The following is a 15292-nucleotide window of genomic DNA, read 5'->3' as shown; positions in this document are numbered from 1 at the left end:
AACTCCTAATAGGGTTCTACCAATTCCTGTGCATATGGCCTAAAATTTTAGGCCAACAATTCCTTGCAACAAGGACGATTCCTTAAAAGTGGAAACGCTGTGTATAGCCTAATCATACATTGTATAAACGTAATGTAATACGGGGAAGTCATAGACTAAAGTTTATTTAATAATGAATGAGGGTTTACCACTCCTTTGGAGGAGCTCTTCAAAACATGGGTAGTAGTACTAGTACTATTCGAACCAAGTGGACATTGCTTGGTGACGAAGCGTCTGCCAACAGATGATTTGATGGCATCGTTTGAAATATATATTCATATTAGAGAGTGACCAGTAGATTCTCTCTCTCTCTCTCTCTCTCTCTCTCTCTCTCTCTCTCTCTCTCTCTCTCTCTCTCTCTCTCTCTCTCAGCGAGGCGTATCTGTTGTGATTTTTTTTTTTTTTTTTGGGGGGGGGTTATTTTGACGTTTTACCTTTGGTAGATTTTTGTATGACGTTAAGAAGATAACATCGTTTGTAAATGGCTCACTAAAACTTGTGAAACTTTGCATAGATTGACTCAAGTAAGAGAAACGTTTATATATTTATTTTGGGTAGTTGTCCTAAATAGAACCATAAGGATACGGTTAGTCTTATTACTCTTAATATATCTATATATTGGAGAGTCTAAGACTTGATAATGATTGCTTAATTTACGTATTTTGAGAGTATTTCTCTAAAACTAATGAAACAATACAACAATTTATGAAAGTTCGTTGGCACATCACATTACGACTATGGCGCAAGAACCATTCTAGTACAGTTCCGGTTCTCAGACTCATTGCCAAAAGAACCGCTGTGTATAACTGGTTCCTCAGGTAAGTGACACTAACAGACCTGTAGTCCATTGTATATATGTTAATTTGCCTAATTGATATGGTTAACATTAAGTCTCAGAATACAAGGTGATTACTAAGCAATCTAGACTTCGTGCCAATACTCCAAATATCAGACTAGACTCCTTAGCCAATCACGGAGGTCCAATTCAGTTTAATTCTAAGATTACCAAACCCCCTCTCAGGTAAAACTCAGAATTTTTAGGTGATATTAGATGATTAATACGTAATTTAGGCGTGGATATAAAAAAAGAGATAGAATATGGACATGAAAGATTTATAGTTAGCCAAAAGTTTACTCTGGACTACCATAATATCAGTACCACACACAGACTTTAACTATCCGTTCTGCAAAGACATTTTAGGTTCAGTTTTCCTCATTCTTAGTATTATAATAGTAATAAACATGTAGCCACCACATACCCTGTGTTTCTAATCTAGCTGTCTTGTGCTAGTCACGTAGCTGCCTGGAGAACTAATTAATTTGACGATAGATATAAGAAGTCATGAATATATTATACATGCGATAACATGGAGTGTGGTTCTAATGGCTTCAAACTGTCTGTTTATTTCCCTTAGAGTTTTTGGGCCATACACTTAGCACCAAAACATTTAATTTTAGCGTTTTTTAAAGGATACTTGGCAAAACTCTGTCTTTGTTATTTGTGCATGTCTTTGTGTGTGTGTGTGTGTGTGTGTGTGTGTGTGTGTGTGTGTGTGTTCATCATTAAAAATATGTTCAAATTTATTGAGTCACTTAGTATATATGCCTTAAGTTCCTGATGAATTTTCTTCCATTATTATTATATATATTATCATCTGCTCTCTCACTTTTTATTGTAACAGATACGAGTCAAGATTTAAAAGCGTATACCCTTGAGAATACGTTAGAAGTGTCTTTTATTAAAAAGAAAATATTCTTTGATTCTAATTATTAACATTTCTTGTGATGTATTCTGCAATCTGTGTCTATTGGTTCACTGCTCTATGAGGACTGAAGCAAATTACTATATGCCCGAAAGTTGCAGAATGCAGATGTTCTAAATTGATCGAAAAGTGACATTTCAATTCACCTGTTTTGAATGAAGTGCAGACGACGTTTAGCGTAGATTTGAAAAAGATGTGAAAACGAAAACAATAGATAGCGTCTATCTTTATATTTTGGTAATCGAGTCGAATTTGCATGTTTATATCGGCTATTTTCATTTCGTAGCAATGTAATAGAGTGTAATGATGATTTATGCATCGTTATTCAGCTTAAAGGAATGTGAAACGCTATCAAGGAAAGCGTTCTCGCCCATGTTTACATCGGCGGTCTGTGGGAGGAGCCACCACGGGTGACTGCTGAACGCAGCGCTTTACGCTTATATCCGCTATTTTCTTTGTGTGGCAATGTAATAGTGTAATGAGGATTTACGTATCGTTATTCAGCTTAAAAGAATGTGAAACGCTATCAAGGAAAGCGTTCTTGCCCATGTTTGTATCGGCGGTCGGTGGGCGGACCCACCACAACTGGCGGCCTCTGAACGTAGCGCCTTACGCTACAAAGGTAGCGGACGAGCGAGAGAGAGCGCATGTATTTCTCAAATTCTCAGACTTCAGTGTTAGAATGGAACCATGAGTGAGAGGAGGTGTCGCCGGTCAGTGCTCGGGTTAAGCCCGTACGTTTTACTTTCCTGTTTATTTTTGACGTCGGCGGAACACACATGCAACCACGTCCATCCCAAACCCGACGAGGTAAGTCAGGGCCTGGGGCGGAGCCCCCCCCGTGGGGGCAGGGAAAGTGCCCCGAAATTATTGATTTTAGTCGTGTGTGTTGAGGCGATGATAGTAGGTAGTATAAGTGTTTGCACCAGGAGAGAGAGAGAGTGGGAGTGTGTGTGTGTATCTCTCACTCTTTTTCTCTCTCATTTTCATGCTTCTCTCTCTCTCTCTCTCTCATGGCGCCCCTGGCGATCAGCTGATTTCAAAATGCAGACTCGTTCTATTGCTATTTTTTACATTTTATTTTTATTTTTATTTTTACTTATTAACGGGCATTCCGCTTTTGATACCCTTTTTGGGGTATTTATGCCCTGAGTGTGTTTGTGGCACTTGCATGCAGCATGGCGGTCTGGTGGTGTCCATGTGAATAAAAATGAATAAATAAATAAATAATTAATTTAGCCTTCTCAGGTGTTCAATGGCGCAGCCATTTATTTGTGAGAAATTGAATAGATATTTTTATTTATTTATTTATTTGTTTTTATTTTTAAACCACAAAAATGAGATTATTGACCATTACTTATACTTTTTTGACTTTTTGGAATTACTCAACACAAACCCTTACAAGAGGAACGTTTACAAGTATAAATATAATTCTGGCCCGGTCAGGATTCGAATTTTGTGTATTGAATTATATTATATTTCCCCATTGGTTTATTATCATTACTTATAATTCCCCCTGGGTTTTATTACCACTACTTATAATTCCCCCTTGGATATATTATCACTACTTATAATTCCCCCTGGTTTGTATTATTATTACTTATAATTTCCCCTGGGTTGTATTATCATTACTTATAATTTCCCCCAGGTTGTATTATCACTACTTATAATTCCCCCTGGGTTGTATTATCACTACTTATAATTTCCCCTGAGTTGTATTATCACTACTTATAATTTCCCCTGGGTTGTATTATCATTACTTATAATTCCCCCTGGGTTGTATTATCATTACTTATAATTCCCCCTGGGTTGTATTATCATTACTTATAATTCCCCCTGGGTTGTATTACATTATTATAATTCCCCCTGGGTTGTATTATCATTACTTATAATTCCCTCATGGGTTGTATTGTCATTACTTAGAATTTCCCCTGTGCTGTATTATCATTACTTATAATTCCCCCTGGGCTATATTATCATTACTTATAGTTCCCCCATGGGTTGTATTATCATTACTTATAATTCCCCCTGGTTTGTATTATCATTACTTATAATTCCCCCTGGGTTGTATTATCATTACTTATAATTCCCCCCTTGGGTTGTATTATCATTACTTATAATTCCCCCTGGGTTGTATTATCATTACTTATAACTCCCCCTGGGTTGTATTATCATTACTTATAATTCCCCCTGGGTTGTATTATCATTACTTATAATTCCCCCTGGGTTGTATTATCATTACTTATAATTCCCCCTGGTTTGTATCATTACTTATAGTTCCCCCTCCCCCTGGGTTGTAATTATCATTACTTATAATTCCCCCTGGGTTGTATTATCATTATTTTATAGTTCCCCCTGGGGTTGTATTATCATTACTTATAGTTCCCCCTGGGTTGTATTATCATTACTTATAGTTCCCCCTGGGTTGTATTATCATTACTTATGATTCGCCCTGGGTTGTATTATCATTACTTATAGTTCCCCCTGGGTTGTATTATCATTACTTATAATTCCCCCTGGGTTGTATTATCATTACTTATAGTTCCCCCTGGGTTGTATTATCATTACTTATAATTCCCCCTTGGTTGTATTACATTACTTTATAAGGGTTTCCCGTGGGTTGTATTATCATTACTTATAATTCCCGTTTGGGTTGTATTATCATTACGTATAATTCCCCCTTGGGGGTTGTATCATACTTATCAATTTCCCTTCCCCCTGGGTTGTATTATCATTACTTATAATTCCCCCTGGGTTGTATTATCATTACTTATAATTCCCCCTGGGTTGTATTATCATTACTTATAATTCCCGTTTGGGTTGTATTATCATTAAGTATAATTCCCCTTTGGGTTGTATTATCATTACTTATAATTCCCCCTGGGTTGTATTATCATTACTTATAATTCCCCTTGGTTGTATTATCACTACTTATAATTCCCCCTGGGTTGTATTATCATCAATTATAATTCCCCCTGGGTTGTTATCATTACTTATAATACCAATTTGGTTGTATTATTATTATCCATTTTAGGCTTAAATTACCATTGGTTTTATCACGTATTGGCCTATATTTCCCTTGGTTGTATTATTGTAATTCCTCTTGGTTGTAGTTTTATAATTCCACCCTGGTTGTAGTATCAGCTTTTCCAGTGGAAATATGAGCAACTTTTGATTTCCATTCAACTGCCCACTGATATTACTGACAAGTGAACTTACTTAACTACCGACACTTAACTTCTTTTGCTTAACTGATTCTTCAGAAGACAATGAATAGACCAGTGTATTTTACTACAGTCAGGAACAATTTATTTAAAACAATTGATATATATATATATATATATATATATATATATATATATTGATTGATTGGTGTTTATAGTCTTTTCCTTTGTGCTGTAGGCCTATAGGTTTTGAATTTATAACACAGGCTGTAGTATGTACTGCTAGTTTACTGATAGCCGTTGCAATCTCTCTCTCTCTCTCTCTCTCTCTCTCTCTCTCTCTCTCTCTCTCTCTCTCTCTCTCTCTCTCTCTTGCTGGTACACGTGTGTGCATCTTCATCATAGCGATCACACTTTTCCCCTAACCATAGGCTTATATCCACATATTTCAACCATTTATTTTTTCTAATCGGTTTAGACGATTAAAACAAACAAATACGTTATTTCAACTCTTCGTTCCACGATCAGTCGTGTTTGTGTGAAGTATATATACACACCAAAGTACTACTATACACAGTTCTTTCTGAATTACAATCCTTCAAGCAGCTATTCGGGTCCTCTGCCGTTTAACCTGTTCGTAGGCCTATAGTAGGCTTCTCCCTCTACCCCCTACCTCCTACCCCCTCCCAACCCCAAGCACGTCATTAAGTCTTGTTATTTTATATATACTACTACGTCCAAATTTGAGGGTTTCGCTGACGTCTTATCGACGTCACGCGTCGTCGTCTTATCTGTGGCGAACTGTAGGTGATGATGTCGTTTCTCGTACCTTTGGTTTCAGGTGCCAGGCACTCGTTTGTCTGTTTGTTTGTTTTTTCTTTATCTGCCCCATTTTTTGGGTGATTTTTTGTGTTGTTTTTGTTTATATCTCGATATTTTTGCCTATTTGCTTTTGGTTCTTACCCCTCCTTTCCTCCCTTCCCCCGGTCCCGTAGTAAGAGGGGCGGGAGACTGTTAGAGCCGACACTGCAGCTCATATGGCGCACTGTAGGTGTAGGTACTTTGCGCCATCTCCCTCTGCCCCTTACGTATAGATCCAACCCCCCCTTTCATTCCCTTTCACTGTACCTCCGTTCCTATTCTCTTTCTTCCATCTTGATGTCCACCTTCTCTAACGATCGATTCATAGTTCATCTCTATTTCCCCTTCAGCGCTGCATTGATGACCTCGTTGGTCCCAGCGCTTGGTCTCTTTCAGTGTCTCGTGAAATGATTATACAACCTCCCCCTCTCTCTCTCTCTCTCTCTCTCTCTCTCTCTCTCTGACCTGGGCAGGTTGGAGGCGCCCCTCCCCACCGGAGGATTATATAAAGGGCTATAGAAAAAAGAACATCTAAGGGCGTAAGCGTCGAGTGGTTATATATATATTCGACCTGTATTTTTTTTATTTTTTTTTTCTTTTATACGAGCTTTTGTGCGGTTTGTTATATAAAGGTGTATAAACAGGATAGGTTGGCGAAATTTGTTTCAGGTTTCACTGGTATGGGAAGGTGGGTTATATATATATAATATATATATATATATCGAGCTACAATGTCCTTTAATATCTAATTCGCTCTACCTCGGAATTAATATATTTTCATATATAACTTAACCGAAGGGAAGGGGGAAATTTTTTTTTTCTCGATAATAGACTTGCCTGGACCAGGGCGCGAACCCGTGTATCCTTTCAAACCCAGGAACGTCAGTGAAGCTTTACCATACTACACCACCGCGAGAGACACTGACGTTCCTGGGTTTGAAAGGATACACGGGTTCGCGCCCTGGTCCAGGCAGTCTATTATCGAGAAAAAATTCGTTCCCTTCGGTTAAGTATATATGAAAATATATTAATTCCGAGGTAGAGCGAATTAGATATTAAAGGACATTGTAGCTCGATATATGTATATGAATCACGGAAATGTGATGACTTATATATATATATACATTATATATATATATATATAATATATATATACGTATATATATGAACGTTTAAATATATATATTAATACTGCCTAACATTCCTCTCCGCCCACCCTAGGACCTAGGGAAACTAGTCCCTGGGGAAAAAACCGGTAAAAACTATGTTATGCCCACGCACTCACATATCATCATCATCATGGTTGCTTACAAACACCTTGCAGTTCAAAAGGGCGTCTCTGTGCGTGAAATTCTGGTGTGTACAGAAACCCAGCTGACAGTATCACTCTCCGAGCTAGCTATAATACAGATAGAGAGAGAGAGAGAGAGAAAGAGAGAGAGAGAGGTGTCAACCTCCTCAAAAACTGCCCAAAACTCCGTTAATTGGCCCAACCGATGTGACATTCAGCAACGCTGACGAGTTCCTGGGATCGATCTCCACGCGAGGTAGAGAACTTTATGACGATTTAGAAAAGTTTGCGTTTTGCAGAAGTCAATAAAGCTATTATTATTAATTTTTTGACATTTATTTATCTATTTATTTTTGGTCTATCACTGGGTGGTTTTTATAGATCTCGGTTATTAAGAAGAAGCAAAAAATAAATGAATAAATAGGTTGAAATGTATTAGTAACGCTATCGCATCTTCGCTCACACTCCTCCTCCCGAAGAGGTTCCAGTTCGCTCCGCTCCTCAGTGACTTTTTCCACAGTTCACCCAACTGTGTGAGGAATAACAACACTTGAAGAAGTTTTGGGAGAAAAGGTTTTGAGAACTGCGACGTCTCGCGAGAGCGCAGAGGTAAATTCATGCAAATACGCGACACTTGCGTGCAATATGTATTAATGCAAGCAGTTGCACTGGTTTCTGGTGAGTGTGGATTGTCACTGACGGGTGTTAGTAGGGAGGATAGAAAAATGCACACACACATATATATTATATATATATATATATATATATATATATATATATATATATATATACGTATATATTGTGTTGTGTACGTATGTGTGTTTGTATAAATACGTCTCAAGTACAAAAGGCCCCATTAGAACATTCTGGTTTCAAAGGTAAGGTCTACTATATTTCGGTGGACTCGCTTCCACTACTTGGTAAGGGTGGAGGTTAGTCCCCACCGGGATATGTCCCCCTTAGTGTAATGGGCCTTGATACTTGATATATATATATATATATATATATATATATATATATATATATATATATATATATATATATATATATATATATATATATATAATATAAGGAGCCCATAAAAACACCAAAATATATAGAGAAAATACCATATTTCAGAGACTGAAGAGGGAGATAGCAGTCTCTGAAATATAGTATTTTCTCTGTATATTTTGGCTTTTTTTATGGGCTCCTTTGATACGATTGTATTCTGATATCTATATATATATATATATATATATATATATATTATATATATATATATATATATATATATATATGGGTCGTTAATTTATCTGTTATTAAGAGGATAATGAGTTTGTTTTGATACCAAACTCAGTACAAGGTCCAAGTAACCATTAATTTTTTTTCTAACTGGTCTCTCTCACATTCCTCATTATCTTGATTAAATTTCGCAGCCCAGGAATCCGAGGTACATTGCGTCTCGTCTGTTGATGAATTCTGCAGCCTTGTAACCCGCTAGTATTTAATTTCGTTTGTTGTCAACGCCATATATGGGCGTGGCTCGGTAATCCGCCCCTGTTTTGGGTAATTTGCCCCTTGCGTGTGTCGTACGCACTGGCAGTTTTGGCCCGCGGTCTGGAATATGAATTTTTATTAATTCCAGTCGCTGTATATGGAGAAAGTGCGTGATGGGTTTGGTAAGTAACTGCATGCAATATTCAATATACTTCCTGTGCGTAGACCAGGTTGTTTTAGTCAGGAGTCTTATCAGTATCTGTATACTGACTGATCTGGCAGTATTCAGTATATCTCAAGAGATATTGATATCCCTGGTAGCAGGTTGGTAAGGCGTTGGTCATTGCAGATTGCGGAGATATGATAATAGTGCATATTCTAGGAGTATTGCTGGGTTGCGTTCATATGGGGTAGAAAAATGCAACGCTTTTCCGTTAGGTGTTTGGGCGAAGGTTCGATTTTGTTGTGACCGCTATTTCGAAACTTTTCTTCTTCGTACAACTCCTCTCTCTCTCTCTCTCTCTCTCTCTCTCTCTCTCTCTCTCTCTCTCTCTGTCTGTCTTGAGCGGGCGAGAGAGAGAGAGAAAGTTCTCAGGACCATATGTTGTTGTTGAAGGCTTTTCACTAGTATCGACAAAGAGAGAGAGAGAGAGAGAGAGAGAGAGAATCAGTATTCAAACGCAGGGTTGGCGACTTTCTTGATTTTTTTTAAATAAAAAAAATCAGTTATTTATTTGATTCTTTTGAGTTATTTTATTTTTTATTTATTTTTCTATTTGTTAAGATTTTTTCAATCCATTTTTTCCATCAAAATGTATTTTATGACAGAATTACTATTGATTTATCTCTTAGGTTTCCAGTTCTGGCCTAAAGTATGTACTTGCAGTTTTTATCTTCAATCAAATAAATAGAGATGCAGCACAGTTATGCTTAAGTTTTATTAACCTCCAAACCATATTTTTCAATTTCTTTGCTTTCAAATAAAAAAAAGAAAAAAATCAATGATTTTTTAAATGAAAAAATCAATGATTGAATCACTACGATTCAATCAGTTCTAATTTAATCATTGCCTACCTTGTTCAGAAGCGATCATATCATAGGCTAATTAAATTCTTCACTATTCATTGCCTTTCCTCTGGTTACTCATTTCCTTGTTTGTTACCTGTGGAGTCAGTGAAACGGGCGAATCTGAAAAGCTGACGGTAAATGTCCACAGTCGATGTCACTGGAATATCTCGTGATTGGTGGATTCTTGGCAGTCTCCGCCCACCTTGGTTGCTCCACAGAAACATTGACCAATAAGGAGCGAGATGGAGACTGGCTCCGTCCAGTCTATGTCACTGAAATAACTCGTGATTGGTAGAGATCTTGGCAGTCTCCGCCCACCGTAGGTTGCTCCACAGAAGCAGTGACCAATCAGAAGCGAGATAGAGACCGTCTCTTTCATCGGCTGGGGATATTTACCGTCAGTTCATTGAAATGATAATAAAAATGATAAAATTGACTACTGGGGTGCACTGTAGGACCTTAGCTGCAGCTCCTTTCATTCCTTTTGCTATACCTCCGTACATATTCTCTTTCTGCCATCTGACTTTCCATTTGCTTTGAGGTTTTCCTCCTGTTACACCCAGCACTGGGCCTTTGGACTTACTTAATTGTATAGTCTGTATATTCTATAGCAGTGTGTGTTACTCGCTTTTACGTGTTCAGTAACTCGCTGGGATACCACAAGGCCTCTCCCGGGGACTCTTAATACAGCCAACACGAGGGTATGTTTACATATCAGAATGAGGAGCTGGGACGAGGAGAAAGAGAGAGAGAGAGAGAGAGAGAGAGCGCTGGCATTCAGATGAAAGGAACAGATTTCAATATGTCTCTTATGTCGTGTGGTGTGTTGACCTCAAGGGGGTGGGGTTTTTGGGGGGGGGGGGGGGGGGGGGGGGAGGGTATAGATTATGTGTTTTGTTTGCTGTTTGTGCGAAGTTAGCTGCGTCAAGTCAGAGGGCTTTCAACTCTCTCTCTCTCTCTGTCTCTCTCTGTCTCTCTCTCTCTCTCTCAAGATGATATCAGGGCGCGTGTTTATATTGTTTTACATGGGAGTGAGCGTCCGTGGTTTAAGTGTGTGTGTGTGTGTGTCACTTGTGTTTGTTTGTTTGTTTGTTTATCGTTTAAATGGAAGAGGTTGGAAAGACCCACCTTTTGGGCCGTCTTCCTTCTCCAGATGGTGGACTGTTGGTGGAGATGGTTGAAAAATGTGAACAGTTGGTGGAGATGATTAGTAAAAGTGAACTTTTGGTGATCATTTGAATTATGTCAAATTTTGTTGGAGACAATTGAAAATTTGCGACGTTTTGTTGGAGATTAATAGGAAAGTGTGGACTTTTTTTTTGTTGGAGATTCATTGGAAAATGTGGACTTTCGTTGGAGATGATTTGCCCGAGTTAAGTGGTAGCTCCTCTCTCTCTCTCTCTCTCTCTCTCTCTCTCTCTCTCTCTCTCTCTCTCTCTCTCTCTCTCTCTCTCCATGCTTTGCAGTAGAGCTACCGAACTAGAGGCAGCTGTTAAAATCGTGCTCTTTTCTGGTAATTTTTAGATGTTGATTTTTTTTAAGGTCTGTTGGAGGCTGTAAAACCCTACACTTTTATCCGGACTTGGGACCGGCATAAGTGTGTAAACAATCCTAAATGACTGGTTTGTAGCGTTTAGATTGTTAATGTGGTCCATTTTTTTGTTTTGTGCAATTGTAATTGTGTCAGTTCTGTTGCTTGCTTCTTTCAAAATGAAGACAATAATATTCTTTGGAAGCTTGACTTTCTAGTCAGTGGCTCCTCCTGCCCTTATATGCTTGCTTTTTCCATATGGATAGAAGTAGGTTTATCATCTGAATAATAGTAATAATAAATAATAAAAATAATTTGCGTCATCTAGGCTGTCATATGATTCCTCTGTCACTTCATTGCTTGTAGGATTATTCTCTTAGAAGAAGAAATCTTGATAAATAACATTAATCATCAGATAAGTGAAAAATGCAGTAGACTAAGCACCGCGTGACGTCACCATTCCATTAACCCTTTCATCGTCGACGCCTCGAGGGAGGAAGGACGCCATCTCCGGCTTGAATGACGACCCACCCCCAAAGTGGTATTTCCCCGCGACCTCTCCGTGACCTGGGGCAAGGAGATTTCCCAAGAGGGTCACTTCAGGAAGGAGTGAGTAGCTCTGTCCCTGAGGCCCTCCGTAACCCGAACCCTTAGCCAGATCGAGCTTGTCTGGTTCCTGATGTGAGTCACAGGTCCAGAATTTCTGTTCGGTTTCGTAGGAATCTTCGGGGAGCTTTCAGTTGGTCTTCTTGTACAGAAGGTGATCTGTATTTGTGCAGTGGGTTTATCTCCGCGTGTTTGTGTTGGCTTGCGTATGTGGTTTGTTTAGAGGGTGCCGGCGTGTGTGAGGCACTGTTGAGAAGTGTATGTTTAATGTAAAATTACATAACTGTCATGCTACTATGAGCACTTTTTAATTATTATTATTATTATTATTATTATTATTATTATTATTATTATTATTATTATTCAGACGATGAAACTTATTCATATGGAACAAGCCCACCAAAGGGGCCACTGACTTGAAATAATTCAAGCTTCCAAAGAATATTATGGCATCCATCAGGAAGAAGTAGGAGGAGGTCAAGGGAAACAGAAAGAAGAGATACTCCACTTATTAAAAAGGAAAAAAAAATTAGATAAAAATGTATTAGAATGCAAGAAGAATATGTTAAGGTGGTCATGCATTGCATTTCCTCTTGAACTTCTGGGTGTCTGCAATGTGAGGAATTGATTTCAATATATAACCTCCGGATACGATCCCTGTTCAAGTCGGAACACTTTGGGCATAATTTTGATTAAATCCCACGAGCCACTGTTCACCCAGGCGGTCAGATATGTACTTGGTACGTAGTCGACTTTGGTGGGTCACATAAAGGTTTGGAAGTAAAGCCTTGTTTATGTGTGTGTGTGTGTGTGTGTGTGTTCATGAATATTATATGTGTATGTTTGGAAGTTTGTGTTTTAGTAGTTTCTGTGCATCTTCTGAATATAATAATAATAATGATGATAACAGACCAGAAGAAAGTATCACTCATGATGTCGCAATACCATGGGACACCAGAGTAGGAGAGAAAGAGAGAGAAAAGGTTGATAAGCATCAGACCTGAAAATAGAAATAAGAAGGATATGGGATATGCCAGTGGAAGTTGTACCCATAATCATAGGACCACTATAGGAGGCAAGATCCCAAGATCCCTGAAAAGGAACCTGGAACAGCTACTAGAGGCCGAAGTAGCTCCAGGACTCCTGCAGAAAAGAGTGTGCTACTAGAAACGTGGCACATAGTGAGAAAAGTGAAGGGCTCCTAAGAAGGCAGGATGCCTTCTTTTATAGAGAGAGAGAGAGAGAGAGGAGTGGTAACACGTGCATCTCATCTTGGAGGCGAGATAAACGTCGGAATATTAGCCCTGACTAAGCGAGATTTGCAGAGAGAGAGAGAGAGAGAGCGGGGTTAATTGTTCGTTTGATTGTGAAAAAAATAGCGACTCCCTCCAATAAGCAAGCTGGATAGGATGATGGCGGTTGTTGTTACCAAGTGTCACGTGCTTGCAATTGCCAAGTTGCCAGTTGCGTTTGGGTATTCATCTTGTCTCTCCTCTCTTCTCGCTCTTCTCTCTCGTCCTCCTCTCTTCTTTCTTGTTCCTCTTCTCTCCCCTCTTTTTGTCTCTCTTTGCAGGGTTTTAGTACCGTCAGTGCACCTCCCGCGGCGCAATGTAGGCATGACTTTAAAGGTTCTTTTGCTGTCGGTTTCCCCTCCGTGTTCCCAGGAGTACGAGAATACCAGAGCTTAGTAACAGCGGGGCCCAGGGAAGTGGTAGTAGATGTTGAGCCGTGTACTCCTTTAGGGAATTACGAAGTTCCCCCAAAATGCAGATTTTTGTTACTGAATATCTTATTATTTTTATCATAAAACTGAACGAGAGAGAGAGAGAGAGAGAATACAATGTGCCAGAGTCCCTCTGTACACAGCACGTGTCAACCAGACACGCCCAGTGATTACTTAGTTGTGCAAATTGAGGTTGCGTTTTTTTCTCCAATTCTCTCTCTCTCTCTCTCTCTCTCTCTCTCTCTCTCTCTCTCTCTCTCTAGTCAGAACTTAGGGAAATAGCAGTGTACGAGAACAGATTATGATAAAAGTAGTACATATAATTCAAGCTTCAATTTAATCGGTCTATCCAAGATGGCGGTCGTACGGTCTTCTACGTACACCTCGGCTATAATATAGAAAGACCCAGTTCCCTGGATTTAGACCCAAATCTTCATTGGTCGCGCTCGGACAAGCCGAAATTCGTTACACAGAAGCAACGACAGAATTCCAGAGAATTCCTGCGTGACGCCAGAGCGTTTAATTCATGGTTTCGTTAACGCCAGACCTACTCTATAGGGAATATGGCCATACGTCCCCCTCAAAACAGTCCCTCTTTTTGACTTTATGTAATTACTACAATTGTCCTTAAAAATTAGAGACTAATTTTTGTTTAAAATGTCAGCAATAAATATAACGTCTGAATAAAAACAATGTCATTGATAAACCTAATTTATCATTTCCTGTTATTGAATATACTTATGCAAATGTATTAAACTTCTGAATTTATAACGACTCAACATAAGTGCAAGTGCGCATGGGCTTACTATATATACCTTTGTCCCCCTTTTCGCAAGTCAAATAAATGGTCACCCTTTATAGGTCTAAGGTGGTCTATAATATCCTTGGCTCCACCCAGTCGTCAAGGTCTCCTCCTCCTCCTCCTCTACCTAATAAAGGTTTCTGAACCGTTACAGAGGATCGTCTTTATATATATATATATAATAATATATTATTATATATAAAATATATTATATATAATATATATATATATATATATATTATTATTTATTATTTTATAAATAAAAGTATATATGTTACAGGGAATATATATATGTGAAATCCAGGGATATCACTAAATCCCTACAGGGCGGTTGGTGGGCGTAATGTGAAATAGCGATTCCTCTGCACCGTTTCGTCGTATTTGGTACTAGCTCCCTAGGGGAGTCATTTCACATAGTGCCCTAGGGATTTCGTGAATCCCCTGGATTTCACATATTCCCTGTAACGCACTAAAAATATTATATACATAAAATATTTCATTCTTCTCGTTTTAAGGAAGAATTCTGGCTCTAAGCCGCTCGATTCAACGGTTAATGTCAGCGGAGAGGGAAAGTCCCGTACTAGACCTATGTATGCCTAGACTTTGCAACAAACCGAGTTTATTTATTTATTTATTTTATCTGTGGTTGAACATTTCCTATTTTCCTTTTCGTAATTCCCCTTTGAACCCTTAGGCGCTGCTGTGGTTACTAATTAGTTACTATATTACTAATTACCCGGGTAAGTGGTTGCTCAGTTGAAGAAGTGAATTAACGAGACGTTGGTCATATTCATATTCAAGGTTGTAGTACTACACTACACAGAATTTAATCGTCTGAGTCGATTCCCATGAGAAGGTACTGGATAGCTTTATACACACACACTCTCTCTCTCTGTGGGAGTGTGTCGCTACTTGACAGACACACTCAGTATAACACTTAGGGCTGAACGACTTATTATGAGTCA

The 15292-nt window shown here is 38.7% G+C and overlaps 1 protein-coding gene across 1 annotated transcript in view; it reads left to right on the top strand.

Annotated features, from left to right (window-relative positions):
* Positions 1-2456: 2456 nt before the first annotated feature.
* Positions 2457-15292, top strand: part of LOC135199339 (leishmanolysin-like peptidase) — a 128499-nt gene continuing 115663 nt past the window's right edge. Inside the window, exon 1 of the mRNA XM_064227284.1 lies at positions 2457-2612. Within this exon, the coding sequence (XP_064083354.1) occupies positions 2493-2612 (120 nt within the window). The 5' untranslated portion in view covers positions 2457-2492. The remainder of the gene's footprint in view (positions 2613-15292) is intronic.

Source organism: Macrobrachium nipponense, chromosome 25, assembly GCF_015104395.2.
Source record: "Macrobrachium nipponense isolate FS-2020 chromosome 25, ASM1510439v2, whole genome shotgun sequence".
NCBI lineage: Eukaryota > Metazoa > Arthropoda > Malacostraca > Decapoda > Palaemonidae > Macrobrachium > Macrobrachium nipponense.
The sequence above is the reverse complement of the archived record's forward strand: the minus strand, read 5'-3'. Positions and strand labels throughout refer to the sequence as shown.